At 39.7% G+C, this 18,658-nt stretch overlaps 1 protein-coding gene across 16 annotated transcripts in view; it reads right to left on the minus strand.

The window, feature by feature from the left end:
• The window catches only part of TNS1 (tensin 1), a 249,366-nt gene that overhangs the window by 102,866 nt on the left and 127,842 nt on the right, over nt 1-18,658 (minus strand). For all 16 annotated transcript variants that reach the window (XM_063288856.1, XM_063288857.1, XM_063288846.1 and 13 more), the window contains 4 exons: nt 8,599-8,648; nt 7,364-7,535; nt 6,731-6,781; nt 3,142-3,264 (listed from right to left, as the gene is read on the minus strand). In XM_063288856.1, the coding sequence (XP_063144926.1) occupies nt 3,142-3,264; nt 6,731-6,781; nt 7,364-7,535; nt 8,599-8,648 (396 nt within the window). The remainder of the gene's footprint in view (nt 1-3,141; nt 3,265-6,730; nt 6,782-7,363; nt 7,536-8,598; nt 8,649-18,658) is intronic.

The raw sequence follows: 18,658 nt of genomic DNA on the forward strand, positions 1-18,658 counted from the left end.
GCCTCCTTCCCAGGGCTGAGAGAAAGTGGCAGGCCCAAGGTCACCCAGGGTGCCATAAAGATGAACACATGTATTATTCCATGAAGGCATATGGATCATAGTCTGATGAAGCAAATTAAACCAATAGATGGCGCTGCCCCCTTGAATAACTGTACTGAAGGGATTTTTGGATTTTGCTTTTGTATGTTTTGGTATTTCACAGTTTTCTTCTGGGAAAAATTGTGGAGAAAACCTGTGTACCTCTGCTACCCCTCAAACATAGAGATGAAGAACAAATTGTTTTGGGCATTATCACAGGGTTGTTTTAAAATCAGAAAGCCAGTACAAGGCGACGGACAATTCAGAATGTGGAACTGGGAGTGTGACAGGGCAGCTATGTCTACTCTCTTTGCCCCACTCTCACTGACAGGAGAATATCTGCCTTCTTGGTCCTGATCTGAACTGATGGGGGTATTTAACTAAACTCCCCTCCTGTCCTTCACTTCACAATGTTCCCTGGCATTAAGCATGTTTATCTCATCTCAGCACAAATGATAGAAGTGAAAGGAACAGAAAAAGAAAGGTAGTGCATCTGATAAAATGTTAGTACCCTCGTGCATCTTCCTATTTCAAACTTTTTTTAAAAAAATGGATCCTATCTGATCCAATTCTTGGAAGCAGAGCAAATATGTGAGCAGCTGCAATGTCTAATTTGGCTCTGAGTCTGTTGTCAGTCTTTATATGTTTCAGGGATAAATAACTTGGAGCCTGCAGATTAATTTTATGAGGCCCTCTGTCTACAGGTAGTCCTTGCTTAATGACCATTAATTTAGCGACAGTTCGGAATTACCACGGCATGAAAAAACCTGACTTATGACTGGTCCTTGCACTGATGACTGTCGCAGTGTCCCCATAGTCATGTGATTGCAATTCAGGCACTTGGCAACGGTTCGCATTTATGACCATCACAGTGTCCCATGGTCACGTGATCACCATTTTCAACCTTCCCAGCCAGCTTCCAGCAAGCAAAATCAATTGGGAACCGCATGATTTGCTTAACGACCACATAGTTTGCTTTATGACCGTGGTGATTCACTTAACTGCCACAAAAATGGTTGTAAAATTGGGTCAGATTTGCTTAATGACTGCATCGCTTAGGGACCATAATTCCAGACCCAAGTGTGGTCATTAACCGAGGATTACCTATATTTCAAGAGGCTCCTATAAGAAATCAATCACATCATAAGGGGATTTGAAACAATAAAAAATCGGTAGTATTTAAAACTATCTATATTCCTTTACTCACGATCAAATAGGCCACAATATCAAATCATGAAAGACATCAAATCATTGAGCCACAGAACATGGAGTTGGAAGCAGTCTTAGAGGTCATCTAGTCCATCCACTGCTCACTAAAACATAATGTCTTCAGTACACTCACAATCTTCTAGTCAAAGTGATCTTAAATGGTGGTGTAGTTCCGCCAGAAAGGCCAAGTGTGCAGGTTAGGAATTTTCCCAAATGCACCACTCCCTGGGGAATTTTGGGCAGTGATTGATGAGCTGGAATGCCTACTAAGTTGAACAACTACTACTCATCCAATATCTTCCCTACATCCCTAGTGACACTTTGGGCACACTGACAAACTTCCCGCTTCTCCCATCCCCATTACATTCCCTGATTTAATGTTACTCTCACAGGAGAACAACATACCTGCTTTTTCCACTGTCTGCAATTCAGCCTAGGGGCTAATGTGTTTAACAAAGGAGCAAGAACACACACATATATTTGTTTCATGAAAAACTTAAACTGTCTGTGCCTTATAATGCAAGTGGAAAGAACAAAAAGTTCAAGTTACAGCAATAATGCTGCCTTATCAGAGTAAGACAAATTGCACACTAATAGCAAGAGAATGGAAGCATAGAACAAAGGTCTTGACATCTAGCAGCTCCAAAAGAATAAAAACAAACTGAGTTGCAGCAGAGTCATTTTCAAAATCTGGCAACCAAGGATAACGTTCACACAACCCTGGTTGATGAATCCATCCATTTTCTGGGCTTGCACAAGACACTAAGCCATAAGCTAAATAGATAGGCTGGGTTTGCAAGCATGCTAAGTCAACCAACAGACAGACCAACCAAGGCTAAAACAAGCAAAGTTTGGCCCATTGGACAAGTTGAGATGACAGCTCTTCAACTGACTGCTTATACACCTTACATTAACCCAACCAAAGAATATCACCCAAGAACAACAAGCACTGGAAGAAAGCTTCTAGTGACGTATTAGGCACTGCAGACTCACTGAATTTTATCCCAGTTTCACTGTTAAAGGTTTTTCTTCAAAAATTCTTGGAAGCCTAGTCTGATGCAGCTGCTAAAACTCATGTTTTATGTCTCTCGAGGCTACAGCATTCAGAATGTCCAGGGGAGGGGGAATAACTTCTAAACTACATCAAATCTGGTACACTACAGAGCATCTTTAAGAATAACAGTATCAAATGATGGAAGCACCAGCAGTGCAGATGCATACATAGGCCAATCACAAATGCACAGCAACAAACAATGATACCAGAGTCCTGAATAGCGCCATAAAGCTGAAAACTAAACAGTGAGAACAGGAAGTTTGTTGGAAAAAGCAGAACATATTCCCATCACAAGAAAGCTGTGCTGAGACTACACATCCTGTTTTCACTACTATCTATAACACAGGCTGAGCATCCAGCTGAGGCAAATTCTAGCACAAAATTTGCAGAAACTGCTTTAAAGTAATCAGGGAGGGGGAAAAACGTATACAGTCATGCATAGCAATTTGCTGTAAGTATGGCAATAGCATGCACGTACCAGTTAGATCATTGCAAAAGTAAGAATACGTTTTCTATTCATGGATGACAGTTCAGAAGATGATCCTTTAGCCATAAGCAAGAAAGTTGTGGGCAGGAGAATGAGGGTGTCCTAGCCATAAACAAAGCTGTCCTTGAGATCACATGCACTGGTCACGTATTTGCTTCACAAAATCTAAATTAAAACTATTCCGAGGCTCCATTTGCCACTGTCCAATCTGTTTGCCACGTGATCTTTGCCTTAACTGTGGCACCTAAGCAGAGGCAATCCCACAGTTGCCCCCACAACCACCATCCAGGGAAATCCTTCTCTTTCCTCTCACCTTATTATGCAGCACTACCACATTGTGTGGGTCAGCATTGAGCCACGTGTCCATGGCCTTGCAGATGCTGCATATCTTCTCCAGGGCAGGTGTGTGCAAGTCAGGCCATCCAAAATCCAGCACCTGTCACAAAGAGAGAGGGGGGGTCCAAGCAAGAGAAGAAAGGCATGAAACTGTTACGAAAGGTTAAGATTTCTCAAGTTCTTATGGTTACCAGACACTGTCTCACAAGTTGTTCAAGAACACAACATCTGCAGGATTGGTTCTACCATTAGGCAAATTCTTTGGAGGTATCATTTTAAGACAGTCATTTTCCCATTCTTTTTTTTTTTATTATTATTATTATTATTATTATTATTATTATTTATGATTGCTGACTGCTGACAAAGGCACCCTTTGGATGTTCTATTTCAGTCATTCGAGACACAACTGCAAATTCCCTGGATTGGCAAAACAAGACAAGTTATGTCACATAATGACCTGCAAATTCTGAGAAATCCTTGTCAGAAATTGGGGGGGGGGTACATTCTTAACCAAGAATGAAATTGCAGTACCAACCCTCGTGAATCAAGCCCGATCAAAACTGCTATCAACCTTATCTTAAAAATTTGCTGTCCCACCCAAAAAAGTTTAAGAAGAAAAAACCATGCATAATCTGGGTGGATAATATGAAATGAGGATTTTTCCTAGAAAAAGAACTCACCCTGGAAACCTGTTTCATTTCCAATTACACACACCATTTAAAAGAGTGGAGCCTTGCCCTAGTTCCATGGCATTTTCTCAATTTCTCTACTCTTAATCCTTGCGGAGAGTATCCCTGCAAACAGATCTTATGCAAGAATAGAGAGCTGCATGCCACAAAGATGTTTGGCATACCAGAAAACATGAGGCTGTAATTCGGGATGAGTGGATGGATTTCACTGACTCACTTTTAATTGCTTTTGAGTATTTCAAAGTTTGTTCGGTCTCATTTCTTTCATTAAAAACTGTGATGGCGAAATTTGTATGAAAATTAGTATGTGTGTTTCCATAGGTTCTTCTCCAGTAAATACATATTTGCTTGGCATTTCCCCCAACATCGGTATTTTGATAGAATAATTTGACTGGACACCTCCATCACAAATTTTGGAGAAGTGCAAAAGAAGGGTAATTATCTTTCAGCTGGCACATCAGTACACATAAGGTCAGTTAATAATAAACATGAAGCAAACCATGGTTTATTGGTTTATGGGTTTCACTATGCTCACAATGTCACAAAGAGACTTTAATTGCCACAAGCCCTGTGCTTACAGCACTTTGAGATGGCCCTGCTTTCCATCTTCCAACCCTTCTGATTCTGGTTTGAAACACATTTGGGACTCATCTGGGTAATGTTGATGGCTTGCAGATCTCCTTTCCTTTCCTTTCCTGTTTCCTTTTCCTTCCAACTCTTCCACACATCCAGTAACCCAAGCAGGGAGAGCAAGAGTGAAAATGATCCGAGTTAATTAGCTACAGACTAACTGGAACTGTTGGTTTCTTTCTGGGTGTTTTCACAGCTTGTCAGTTTCCAGGACAATAGCTTCCTCAAAATGGAAGTTTCTTGTCCATGGAAACAACAGTGATATATCAAAATTTTGCCCAATTTTGAGACCTTGGTAACAATCTTTTTTAATCACCAGGGGGGAATCTCAAGCCCAAATCAGGACTACATCTTCATTTAGTAACTTCCTTACAACAGCATTTAGTCAAAGGATCAAATTCTTCTCTATTAAGTTGAGTTACGTTGGAAGAAGCGGGCAAGAATCGACATTAGTTCCTCTGAGTAAAAATGTAGCTTCCTTCTCAAATTACCAAAGTTTATTTGGTGGTTTGCAGTTGCAAAATGTTTGACAAATGCTGCCTTATAAAATATGAAGATTACTAATGCGGTCAACCTTCATGGGCAGATAATGGACTTTACTCCGGAGGGGAAGATGTGTGTTGATTGACTATGAATGTGAAGACTTCTGCTATGACTTCTCTAAAGATTTTAGTACAGCATTTTGCTACAAGCTTTGGAATTTGTTGTTTTTTACTCTGAAAAGTCAGGATTTTTAAAATAAGTAAGTTCCCATACCCAAGAAGTGTTATGCAAATGCAGAGTAATCAAGGAAGTCAAGATCATGAAATATTACATGTAATTCATCTCACTTTTCCATTTATTATTGCTGCATTCCACTCCAGTAAAACTGCCTTTTTAAAACCCTTTCCTTTCTCTGCCTCTCAAGCATAGAGGTTCACCTTTCGTTCTTCTTCTGTTACTCCATCTTGCTAATTCAGCATGAATAACCTCCTGCCATAATCACCTGATAAATACAGTGGCAAGCCTAGAATACAGTGGTAGGGGCATTTCCAGAATTTAGAGCAGAGGCAGAGCCAAGTGCCTTGGGGAACAATATCTCTGGAGGACAAAGACAGTGGCTATACAGTGGGATTAATGGCCAAAAAAAGAGTAGGATGCACACAAAGAGAAGGCAGCCCTCTCTGATTGCCCAATTTCAAGGCAAAAGTAGCTGAAAAAAAGTGGATCAGGTGCCTGGGCTATGATCTTGAAAGACAGTAAGTGTATAGTAAATGAAACTGGTCATGTCTCCATAGTTAGCATGGACTTTTTAGAATACAGTCCAATGAATCATATGTAAACAGTGAAGCCTATTTCTTCATTTCAGGATCTGAAAAGAATTATAGCTCTTCTTTTGGAGATGTACTGTCTGGCCATCAAAAAGATGCATAGAGGAAAATTTGCATAATCAGTGCATAAATCTACACAAGCCTTCCTAGGCTATTGAGACCACTTATTTTATTATTCAAAATAGCAACTGGAATGCAGACATACTAGTTTCCTAGCAAATATTGATTTCTCCATTCCGAGAAACAGTTTTGGAACCTAGGGCCCAAAAGCTCATTTTTCCTGAGTTACAGAACACAGAGAAATTTAGTTTCATAGTTCCATCACTAAAAGAGTAGGAGGAAAACATTAAAATGTACAAACTCTAGCAAGCCTGCCATAATTGTAAACTGCACAGAGTCCCTCTGGGGGAGATGGGCGGCGATGACATTTGATTGATTGATTGATTGATAAATAAATAAATAAATAAATAAAAAATTGTAGAATTTTGACCCCTTGCAATTTCATGAGATTTCAGATAAGACTGCCAACATCTTGAGAAATGTTGGTAATCTCACAATAATTAATTTTATCATGAGGTCCTGCAGACATCTTCTTGGTCATGGGCACCTAGTGCCCACAGGTGCCCTGCTGCTGACCTCAAATTTCAGGCAGTACAATACATGCTTACAGGAGGTCTTTCATTATTCAATGAATGAATAAACTAGTCCTTTATTTACCAATTACCGAGGCTGAAAGATGTAGATGCTGGAGGTAGGGAGAAATCAAGGACTATGGTTGGGTAATAAATCCAAAGGATAGTATTTGTAATGTACAAACTTAATTTGTAGCTGAAAAGAAATAAAAAATTATAAATGAGTTATTTTCTTAGGCCAATCCTCTCTCTCATTCAACCACTCTACTGGAAATGTTATTTGTCTAAGTAAAAGTCCATCTTACCTTGGAATGCAGCTTGCTGATGTCATGCCTCCTCTCTGACAGATTAAGAAGCTAAGAGAGAGAAAATAAATAGACAATATTAGAAGAGTTGCCTTGTGTGGTATATCTTGGGCTTGGTACAAAATGGTGGAAAAGCACCTGGAAGCAGAAAATAAATAGTTTCAGGCCAGTGAAATACATACATACATATACAAGTTTCCTCTTTCCAAACTTTCCAAAACTTTAAGCATGAGTTTTTTAACTTTTCTTTTCATTATTAATATCCCCAAGCACACTAATTATATTACATGCAGCTTACTGAAATTAAAACTGAAAAGGAACTGTGACAGATGAGGATTTTCTTTAAGGATCTTGGCCCTGTTAGATTTACCTCATATTAAAATATGGTGTTCAGAATTGATAATAAAGGTAAACAGATGAATTGGCATAGGGATGCCCTATCACAAAATAACAATTCACACAATAAGGGTAAGTAATTAGGAAAGAAGTAAGCCCAGAAAGAAGTTCAGACCAGTATCCAGAAGGTATTACAACTCTTTCTGAAGTGAACCCTTAAGACAGAATGCACTCATTTCTTGGAAAGTTTTTCAAAGCAAGTTATGAAATTGAGTCACAGTCTTCCAAAGTTCTTACCAAGTAACTGTCCCCATGCTTGGATTTAAGCATCTGAGCCACCTCCTTCAGGTTGCTGCAGAAGGTTTGCTCTTCCGACAAACTTGCAAAGTTGACAGCAATTATCCGTTCTGTGACATATACCAGGTCTAGTTCACAAGTGTCTTCCATGGCCTGGTTTAGGCTCAAGTTCCTAGCCAAAGAGAAACAACTGAATAATCAACAGTTGAGATAGAAGAGCAAAGATCTAAGTTGTGAAGGATCTGCCTGTGTACTCATCAGCAAGCACTGTTTCATTTTACTTGTGCTGTCAAGTCTGAAGTGTGATCTTGGAGTGTTAACAAATCAGCTTCTCAAATTCTGTTCACGCCCATTTTTTTCCAGGGGGTCCTTTCAATTACACTTCCATGTATGTTTTTGAACCTGAATTGGGGAAACAGGGTATTCCTTTCAAAATTACACTTCTCCCCATGATGATATTTGTAGCTTCCTTTTTTATTGGAATGCTGGTACAACATAGATTATTTTTCCATCAGGCAGTATGGCTGGTATTCAACAGGATATGAAAGCAAGGGATTCCCAGGGACCACTGCAGCAGGGAAAATACATTTCCACCAGACAAGCGTTTCAAGAAGTATCATGGCAGCATAGGATGGGGGCAGGAGGGGCAAGGGAAAGCCAGGAAGGAGTGCTGAGTATACTGCCTTGAACACCTGATGGTAAGTCAGAATTCAAATCTAACATAAAGACATCAAAATTAAGCCTTTTGTACAACTGGGTGGCAAAGCGCTAGCTGTTCAATAAACACAACGAAGTGTCTTCTAGCGCTTATAAAGCCACTGCAAGGTAAGCATCCATGAATTAGAGACCCTTCATGAACTAGAATAACATCTACATTAATGGCTTTGCGTAGGTATAAAATTCATGGAGGACAAGACTCTCAGGGGTGTTGTATATCCCTCCACATTGACAGCAGCAAACCTCAGAATAATAATTGCTGGAATTAGAACTGCTGGTGCTAGAATGCTCATGTCCTGCCTGTGGGTATCCTGGAGACATCTGGTTGACCACTGTGGGAAGAGAATGTCTGATCTAGTCTATCTCTCTTTTGCTTTTCATATCAATTTACAGCAAGGCTGAAATATTAATGGTACTAATAGCAAATGGATTGTATTCCTAATTAAAAATAAATCAGTGGTTGGGGCTTCATAGATAAGATGCTTAATACAGAAATCTCATCCACTCTTCAGCCTTACCTTGAAGGTTTACGTTGTGGCTGCATAATTTTGGGGGATCTTGCAAACACCTAAGGTAGCAAAAGAGGGAGAGAGAGAGAATGAATTCATTTTTTTTCCCAACAGAGATTGACACAATTAGCAGGAAAACTGAAGAAACTGAACTTCTGCTTATTTTCCAAATCCTATATGAATAGCAAAAGTACAATCTAAGGTGTGATGGGATATGGAGAGTTGTCAAGTTTGCGGTGGCTCATACAATCTCCACTTTCTAAAACATCCCATTATAACTGATGCTGGAAAGTTTATTTTTAAAGTACTTAAAATGTTTTCTTTTTTTCTCATTTCTCATACATTTGCAGCACTTTTAGTGTTGCAGCTTGCACTTCATAGCATATTGAAAATACTCATTGAAAGTAACACAGGAGGAAAATCAGGGAAAATGAAAAATCAGAGCAAGTCCCAATTCGTTATTCCTTTTGGCAGACCAATTCATATAGAAAAGATTAAATATATTTGGGTTTTGTTCAGTAAGATGCTCAGACTAAATTACAGATCTTTTCTGCTGGTGTCCTTAGAAAAGTGGAAGGCAAAAGGCATACAAGATGTAAATTGCCTCTTGAAGCATCCTGCACCTACTCACATACATTTGGTATGAAATAGCCTAGGAACTTTAGGGAACTTAAAGGGAAATTATTTATCTTCCTTCATCCATGAAAAAACAGATTGTTCTGTCCACAACCACCTCTGCTCCAACTAATTGCTGGCCTTTGTTGATTCTACCCTTTTCTTCAATTAAAAAAAAGTATAAATAGAAAGAAAGAATTCCATGTGTGATCTCATTTTCTGAATTCCTTAGTCCAAACAGAAGAGATAACTGAGTAATTAGCAGCCCCAAATTTTACAGCTCCACAATAGCAGACATGAGGCTATTTATCAAGCTGAGCAGAGCAAAAGCCACAAGACAGAAACGAGGAGGTGGCACCCTGTGGAAAAGTCAGTTAAGACAGTGTTGAAAGCATCATGTTCTTGAAAGAAGTCAAGATAACAGAAGCACTGGAGATCCAGTGAGCTACACATCAACATAAGCCTAACCACCCACCCTTGGCACATGGAGTAAGTAACAGCCATTAAGTGGTTAGGGAGCCTATTTCTCTGCAAAATATTTCCACTACAATAAAACCCATTGTACTAAATTTGCTGGTGCTCTCCCCCATTCATTTTCTTGTATAGAATATGGCTATCATTTCCACACTAATGCAAGGACAAACCATGAGGCACCCTGTCCTGTCTCCTGTATCTGATATGCTGTAGGAGACCAAGAGAATATCCATTACACAAATGCTTAGGTTCAGTCTTGACACAACACTTGAGTGTGCATGGCTAGAGGATGACCTGTCCTATGACCATATGTTCACTCACACAGAAGCAGAGTGCATCCATATTCAGCAAGCCTCAAACACTCACAATATACCTTACATAACCAGTGGGGGTTCTGAGAAAATTGATGAGTGACTGTGAACATTCTCAGTCCATGGGGCATCTAGTCTGAATGAGCACATTCATTTGAAGGGTATACGAATCAAAAAATTGGATGGAAAGTGTGAAAAGAGTTTATAAGGTCATAATGGGATTTGGAGGAGTGAGAAAGGAAACTATGCTGGCTGATAGCACATTTTCTTAGCAAACTTGTGAAAAAGGAATGATTTATTTATAAAACTGAATCTCACTTGCTCCATGAAAACACCTTAGCTAAACTCAGTTTTAAAAAGACGTTTGGGGACCTTTACAAGTTGCCATCTTAATATGCACTGAACGATTCAAAGCACACCTTTGCAGTTAGAGTTCCTCTGAATAATTCAACCTCTGATAGCATTTACAGATTAGAAGAAAAAAAAGATTGTATGAAATCTGGCTTCTAGATTTAATCTTAGGCCACCAAGTACTACAGATTTCTCAGAGAAGGGAATTTCACAGAACCTTGGAGAAGCACAGTCATACTGAGCACCAAGAGGAAGCATTATAATACACTGCAAGGTCTCTTCATGCCATTAGAACTGTACTCTGCTTTACCTTGTCTAAAACCTTCACGGAACAAAATAACTGAGTAGGAAATGTCTGAGTTGTTGGAGCAGGAAGTTTATAACTATACACTGTTCCCATTCCACCCCCCACCCCCCAAATTCCTTATGTGCTCAATGCTTTCAGTGACTTTATGACCCAAGCAGGAGCACTAAGTAGGGGTTCTAATTAAAGAAATATATGAGGAGAAAAAATATATTCACACCCCGTTTGTTTTACAATCTTTCATTTAAACCAAGAGCAACCAAAAATAAAGTGTAATTTAAACTCCCATCCTAGGATTTCTTGCCACTCACACCCAAACTTGGTGTTAATTTTGCAAAATTTCAATCACTAAAACTAATCATCTCTTTTCAGATAGCTGTTGAATTATAAGTAATCATATAAAGGAGCCAAGACAAAGCAGCATGATATACATAAAAACTAATAAATTAGTAATATCAAGTTAACATCATCCAGTGATTCATACTTTTAGAGCTATCTGCCTATACATTTTTAGGGTTTTAAATGGGTTTAGACTTTCTGAACCTATGTTGTTGTGATAAACCAAGATTAATTCCCATACCCGATTCCCAAATATAATTCATGGTGAGGTACCTATCCTGTTTTTCTTACAACTAATTCATACTAAGATACTTACTACTTCTTAGAGAGATATGAATGAGTTTGTCCCATCCCATCAGAAGGCAAATTATTTCTTAGCCTGGGTCCATTTCACATGAAAACTCTAATCCTGAGTTACAACTATCAGTTATGGTGTTTACATAGCTATGCCCAAGCAAACAATCTAGATAGTGGCTTAACTCAAGGGTGAGCAACATTTATAGGGTCATGTGCTGCAAATTAGTCTCCTGATTTCCAAAGGTCACAGGAGGTCACCCCATTTAGTCTGATTTTTTGGCTTTAGCGGGGGCTAAGGAGGAGGATAGAAACAGGAGGCCTCCCAGAAAGAAACCTTCCCATTCTCAATCCCACCTTAACCCTCCCATAAAGGCCAAAAATATGTCAGTGAAATTCAGACATGTTGCCAGACAAATTTCAGCAACATGATCTCAGGCACTAGCGGGGTGCAATTGAGATGCTGGGGGACTATGGGCACCTCATAGATTGTCCTATGGTCTAGTCACTAGTGGTTAAGGCACCAGGCTAGAAACCAGGAGACTGAGAGTTCTAGTCTAGAAGTGGTGGTGGGAAGCTGGCTTGATTTTTGAAGTAGGTAACATCTGATTCAATCTCCCGAAGTAAAGTAACAAGCATGCTAACTTACACTAGGAAGCAAAAGACATGTTTTAAAAGTAGAGGTTGTGACTGTGACTAAAGCCCATTCAAGAGTTACAAAACAAGCTTAGCTCTATATGAAAGCAATCCCAGTTTGAGAGCCAGTTTGGTCTAGTGGTTAAGGCACCAGGCTAGAAACCAGGAGACTGAGAGTCCTGCCTTAGGCATGAAAACTGGCTGGGTGACCTCGGGCCAGTCCCTCTCTCTCAGCCCAACCCACCTCACAGGGTTGCTGTTGTGGGGAAAATAGGAGGAGGAAGGAGTATTAGGTATGTTCGCCACCTTGAATTATTTATAAAAATAATAAAGGGATAGAAAATATATTTAATAAATAAATAAACAAACTTGATGGCCTTTTCACACCATATGCTAAGATAAAGGACTGCCTCCCATAACATGTTGAACTGCAAACTACCCAACCATATTCTTTTCACCTAGTCTAGGATGTTGTGTGAATCAGGACATCAAATGGAGTTGACATCAAATGTGGGTTTTTTATGCTATTCTCCTGGAGAACTCTAAACTGGGCTCATGTTTCCTGAATAAGGTGTTTTTAACAATATTGTAAAAGCCATGCACATTCACTTCAAGAGTGACCGTATCATAGAGCCCTGAAACACAGAAGGAGAATCAAACACATATAAAGCAGCAGGGTTATGTGTTCGGTTTTCCTGAAAAGCATAGAATACTTTTAGAGCCACTGAGCTGTTGTATTTGGAGAATGACCTCACCAAACCTAGAGAATCCCATACCACCAATCACATCAAGTCTACCTTTTGTGGTTTCCTCCAGTGCACCTCTATGCACTTCTAATGTCTCTGATTGTATCTGGCCTTAAGGCTGTAATAAACTTGATTTGATCTGAATATCTCTGATGGTTGGTAGAAGGAGGACACTGAACTAATGTGGAAATATTGAAATGGGAGTCTCCTGCAAATACACAGAACCTACTAAAAGTGGTCAGAAAGGAATAAACAGTATCTCATACAGTATATCTGGTCCATTTCAAAAACAAGATGAAAATAATTCAGAACTTTAGAATTCAGTGAAAAATTCAGATGAAGAGAATTTTAGAAGCATTTTAACTTGAAATAAATGCAATGCTGATGACCCAGAGTGAGATTATGCATACCCTTTCACTTTCTCATACAAAGTTATGAGTCTCTTTCATACAATTACATGAATATTCTTTCATATACTGTACATGCATACAGATCCACAAAAGTTCTTCCTTCTTCATATGTACATGGAAAGACATATACACAGAAGGTCATGAACTATTCTCACATACAAACACAGTGAAACACCCATGTTTAAATTTGGTCTGCTGAAGTTAGTGGTGTATAAATATGAAAAAGTTCTTTCTCCAATGAAAAAATATTAGCTGGCTTGTGCTGATACATAGGCACTGAATACCTTTTTCCCCATGCTGTAGCTTTGGAAGAGGATCCGGTTTAAAAAACATACTAAGTTTGTACAACACATAAACCTTGGTTAGCATTTTTCCAAACCTAGTCCATTTAGTTTGTGATTCAATGTATATTGTGAACCCAGAAAATGGATTAATTCAGTAACCAAACCAAACTTTTTATGAGAACATAGCAATCTATAGTCAGATCTATAGGCAGTATGATCTTCCCCACATTTCCCTGATGATTGCAATGATCCCATAATCCTAAAGCCTGATCCAAAAATTCCATCCAGCCAACCAAGGACCAGAGACAGATGCAAATTCCTTTTGGTAGATGTTTAATATATTTCCCACTTTCTCCCAGGGGGTAACTCAGAATGCAATTTGGCATCTCCTTCCCACACATACCCACTATCTGGCCTTAAACAAAGACTTACCTTGGGCAGAGATAGAGTTTTCCTAATCCAGTTTGAAGCCAAGGTGTCCATCTTTCTGAAAACGCCATCCAAAACAATCCCTTTCTCTGATGCTAAAAATCAGTCCCAACAAGTACACAGTAATAAAAGCAGAGTATTTGATTAAGCAGCAACATAAGCCTGGCATACAGCAGGCATCATGCTTGTGGTAGATAGCCTGTGATGCAATGGCTTTGGTCCCTGGCTCTCATGGGGCAGCATCCTAATTATAAACAGTTCCCCTTGTTATTACTTCCAGTGGAAATAAAGCCCTACCCTTCCTGAAACTCCCTCCAACACACACACATACACACACACACACACCACGAGAAACCGTCAGGCAGATATCAGCTGATAGGAATAACAGCTTCCAGGCAAATTAAGCCATCAGAAGAGATATTGTCCAGAATTCAGGTCGAGGCAGAAAGATGAGAGGGACTGACTAATCTCTTAGAAGGCTGGGATTGCTCTCAGCATCACTTCCCTCTTTCCTAATTGTCTACAGTTGAAAAGAAGGTGTGTGCCAATCTGTTGCAACAAAAGCCACAAAACAACCAGTGAGATGTCAAAGCTATTCATATAAAATAGGGGTGGGTCACATGCAGCTTCCAAACTACATTCATTGTGGCCTTGGTGCAATAGACAATCACTGATCAAGTAGTTACTTACAATTTCAAGGAGAGAAATAACAGGAAGCATAGGATGAGTCCTAAAATAAGCTCATATCACAAAACTCAGAGAAGTGAAGGATTAGGGAAAAAATGTTTTTCTGAGGGTTGTTGGGTTTTTTTGGCCCCTTCCTGCCCCTCCAAAACCTGGAAACCTGAAACATTTTGGAAAGCATTAAAAAATAAAAACACCACCAACAAACTATTTTCTTTTAAAATCATGAACGAATATTTATTGCTTATATACTACTGTTCTTTAATTCTTCCGTAATGTTTTTTATTAGCTTATAATAGGAAGGCGTACTGTATATCTACAGTTCCAGAGTGAGGACAAGCAGCATGGATGCAAAAGTAAGGTGCTCTCTATGGATGGTCCCTCCTATGTTCATCGAACAAGAAAAAAGGATTCAGTTTGTTCAGGGTATGCATATGGCTGGGGTTTGGGGGGGGCATTGCTCTAGAGCAGTGTTTCTTAACCTTGGCAACTTCAAGCTGTGTGGACTTCAACTCCCAGAATGGATCTTGTGTTCCCTAGGCCTCACAGGAGAGAAGCAGCACAAAGGAGTAAGTTTTAAAAATTAAGCCAGTAAATTTAATTACTGTTGAACTAAATTATATATTTACATTTAATATACCAAACATAACAGTAGCATGAGTAACACCAGACAAACAAGCAAGCAGAAAACAATACCCCAATCAAGGCACTACCAAGGAGAAAACCACACCCCCACCAGCACTGGCAAGGCAAGGTGCTGCATATAAACAGGGGGCAAACCCCACACTCACCAGCACTGATGATGTTACCTAGCTGGGTAATGAAACGTCTCCAAGCAAACAACCAAGCTCAGAGAGCAGCAAGGACTCCACAGTTCAACCCTGAGCTATGTATATTCTCTTCGATTGGGGAAGTATGAGTAAATCAAATTTTACAGTTAAGCAGCTGCCATTCTTCCCCCGTTACCACTACTGAAGTTGCATTTGGCTAACTGGGGAAGAGATCAGAGGAGGAGACACATTATGGTCCCCTAATAACTTCAGCACATACAGTCCAGTATTTAACTTCATCTAGGACCAAGGCAACAGATTTGTCTCCAGGACTTCTTCACTGTCCTTGTAATTCATCCATGGTTACTTATTCCTACAAACACACAGGAAGTTACTGAGTAATCTCTGGCAGTCTGCAAGTAATTGATTTCACACAGATGTGTCTTTACTGAAGCGTTGTTTTGAATAGTGAACCACCATAGAAAATCAATAGGAAAAAATATAAAAGTTAGAAAAATATAAATGGAAATGGGTATTTGGGGGAGAGATCCTCCCATAGCAGCCTCCGATAATAGTTGTTTTATACAATAATTATTTTTGGAATTCTGGTATTATTATTATTATTATTTTTATTTTTAGGACAGTCTATTACGCATGCATCTGCCTAGTCTCTCTAGGTAATAAAAAATTCCATACAGGAATTTTGCAAAAGCTGGACAGAGCATCTGCCCTACCTTCAACAAACACTCTGCTTCTGTGTTGGTCGTGATGGGAAGATTTCACACTTCTTGTCAATACCAGGAACTAGTTGGAGATGGCACTGGAGAAATAGAGCAGTTCCAATTCTCCCTTATGGGCCAAGGGCCTTTTTTCGAGGAAAAGCGGGTCAGTAAAGTATTTATGCAGGTTGGTAACTTCTGGGGTCTGATTTATGACAGAAATAGGATCATACTTAAGGGTATGATATATATATGATATATCTTAAATATACTTAATCAGTTTGAAGGGTGATGAGATTCATTATTTATTTTACCGCTGTGTCAAACTATTTTGATTAACTTTAATTATGCTGTTAAGCATGTTGACTTTCCTCAGGGGCCACAAGCAGGGTATAAATAATGGAAGAGCAGAAATGTATTGCGGCAAGTAATGGAAGATGTAGGATTGATTATCTGCCAGAGTATCAGACTAAACTGGCTTGCCTTGGCTATGTTGTACCTTCACTCCAAAGTAATGGAGATAAAATATGCTGTTTTCATTGGATCAATGGTGTTTTTTCTGCTGACAGATATCTGAGCTCAGTTCTTCATGGTTCTGCCATCTCTACTCAACACTTTTTCAAGAACTTCGAAGGGCTGCACTGGAGAGGAAGGAAGGGCAGTCTCCTTTTATTAGGTACTTACAAGACACTTCCTTGACTGAAGCCACTACAGTTGCATATTGCAGGTAAATATGAGTAGTACAAAAGCTTTTTTCTGAGAAACTGGTCCACCTCTGGTGCTTTCCTTAACAAAGAAACCCTAATATGCTGCCTGAGAACCCCTGTACTCATATATCAACCACACTGAATAGATATAAAAATAGATTAGACTCTGTTGCTGGCCAGTCAAATGAACTATCACATGTCAGATTAGAACAGTGCTCTCCAAAGACATTGCTAAAAGGCCATGGGCTAATAGGCCGATGACAATAAACTTACGGAGGAGCTTCTGTTGATGCTTACAGGTTACATATCTAATATATAAAAGAGTCAGTGCCAGAAGATTCTTATTTTCCAGAGCACACAGAAGCCCTGCTCAGTTCACATCCACATGATTTGATTTTAGCTTCCTCAATTGTTAAACGATTGGATGGATTGCCAAGAAGAAAAAAAAGGCATCTCATGAGCAGCAGCAGCAGCAGCCAGCTCATCTCCTCTTTCCTCAAGCAATGGGATCAAAGATTCTGAGGTGCCAAAACAACTGCAAATGATTAGATATGCTTATCTGGAGAGGCATAACATAGTATCCGACAAGAATGGACAGAGCTAATGCAAGATAACCTAACCTACCAATCTGGGCAGTCTTGCTAAAGGTTTTAGGTGAGGGTCTAAGCCACAACCCTCTTGGACTTTTGGAAGGCTGTTTAAACCTGGCTTTCCCCCAAGCATTAGGGTCAGAATGTTAGGGGACCTCAATACAGCTAGTCCTTGGTTAACAACAGTAATTGAGACCGGAACTTCCACTGCTAAGCGATGGAGTTGTAAAGCGCGACGTCACGTGACCACATCGTTTAGCAATGGCAATCCTGGAACTCCCCACTGTTATCGTTAAGCAAAGATCGTGGGTCGTTAAGCGAGTTCCAGGTGGCTTGCAAGCAGGCTGGCAGGCAGGTAAGGTATGGCACAAGCATGGCAGGGCCGGGGTGGCTGTTGCTGCGCAGGGGAGAGTATGAGCAACTTACTGGAGTGACTTGCAACCTTCTCTGTGGTCTTCCCCACTGACTTTGCTTGTGGAAAGCTGGCAGGGAAGGTTGCAAATGGGGATCATGTGCCCACAGGACACCGCAACCATTGTAAGTGCGAGCTGGTTGCCAAGTTGCAATCACATGGCTGCGGGGGTGCTGGGATGGCCAGAACTTCAAGGACTGGTTGTAAGTCTCTTTTTGCAGCACCATCATAACTTCAAACAAGTGCTGAACGAATGGTCGGTAAGCGAGGACTACCTATATACATGTGGTTGTTTTTATGGAATTGCTATGTAGTACCCAAGCTTTTCTTATACAGGCATACCTCAGAGATATTGCAGGTTCAGTTCCAGACCACTGCAACAAAGTGAATATCACAATAAAGCGAGTCACACAATTTTTTTGGTTTCCCAGTACATATAAAAGTTATGTTTACACTATACTGTAGTCTATTAAGTGTGCAATAGCATATGTCCAAAAAAACAATGTACATACCTTAATTAAAAATACTTTATTGCTAAAAAATGCTAATCATCATCTGAGCCTTCAGCGAGTTATATCTTTTTGCTGGTGGAGGGTCTTGTAAAAAAAACCTCAATATCTGCAAAGTGCAATAAAGTAAAGTGCAATAAAAAGAGGTATGCCTGTATTAGATTACTTTAAACTGGTTGGGGTGGTGATTTTTTAATTGTTTTGTATGGAATAGTCCCCACCCAGAGTTATGTATTTAAGATGGGCGGCTATATACATTTTCTAAATAAATGAATAAATTTCCTCAGGCAAACTGGGATGGCTCTTTTCGCAGGGAGTGCCTCTTCATAGCCTTGTCCTTGAACAAGGACATCAGGCTTAGGGCAAGATATTTTTCATTTTTTCCCAAAGAAAAACAGTTTTGTTTCCAGACACTCCTTGACTCTCAAGAAATTTCCATCCTCTCAGAGCTGATCCAGATGTTACATTTCAACAGACTGGGCCTT

Source organism: Candoia aspera, chromosome 1, assembly GCF_035149785.1.
Source record: "Candoia aspera isolate rCanAsp1 chromosome 1, rCanAsp1.hap2, whole genome shotgun sequence".
NCBI classification, from domain to species: domain Eukaryota; kingdom Metazoa; phylum Chordata; class Lepidosauria; order Squamata; family Boidae; genus Candoia; species Candoia aspera.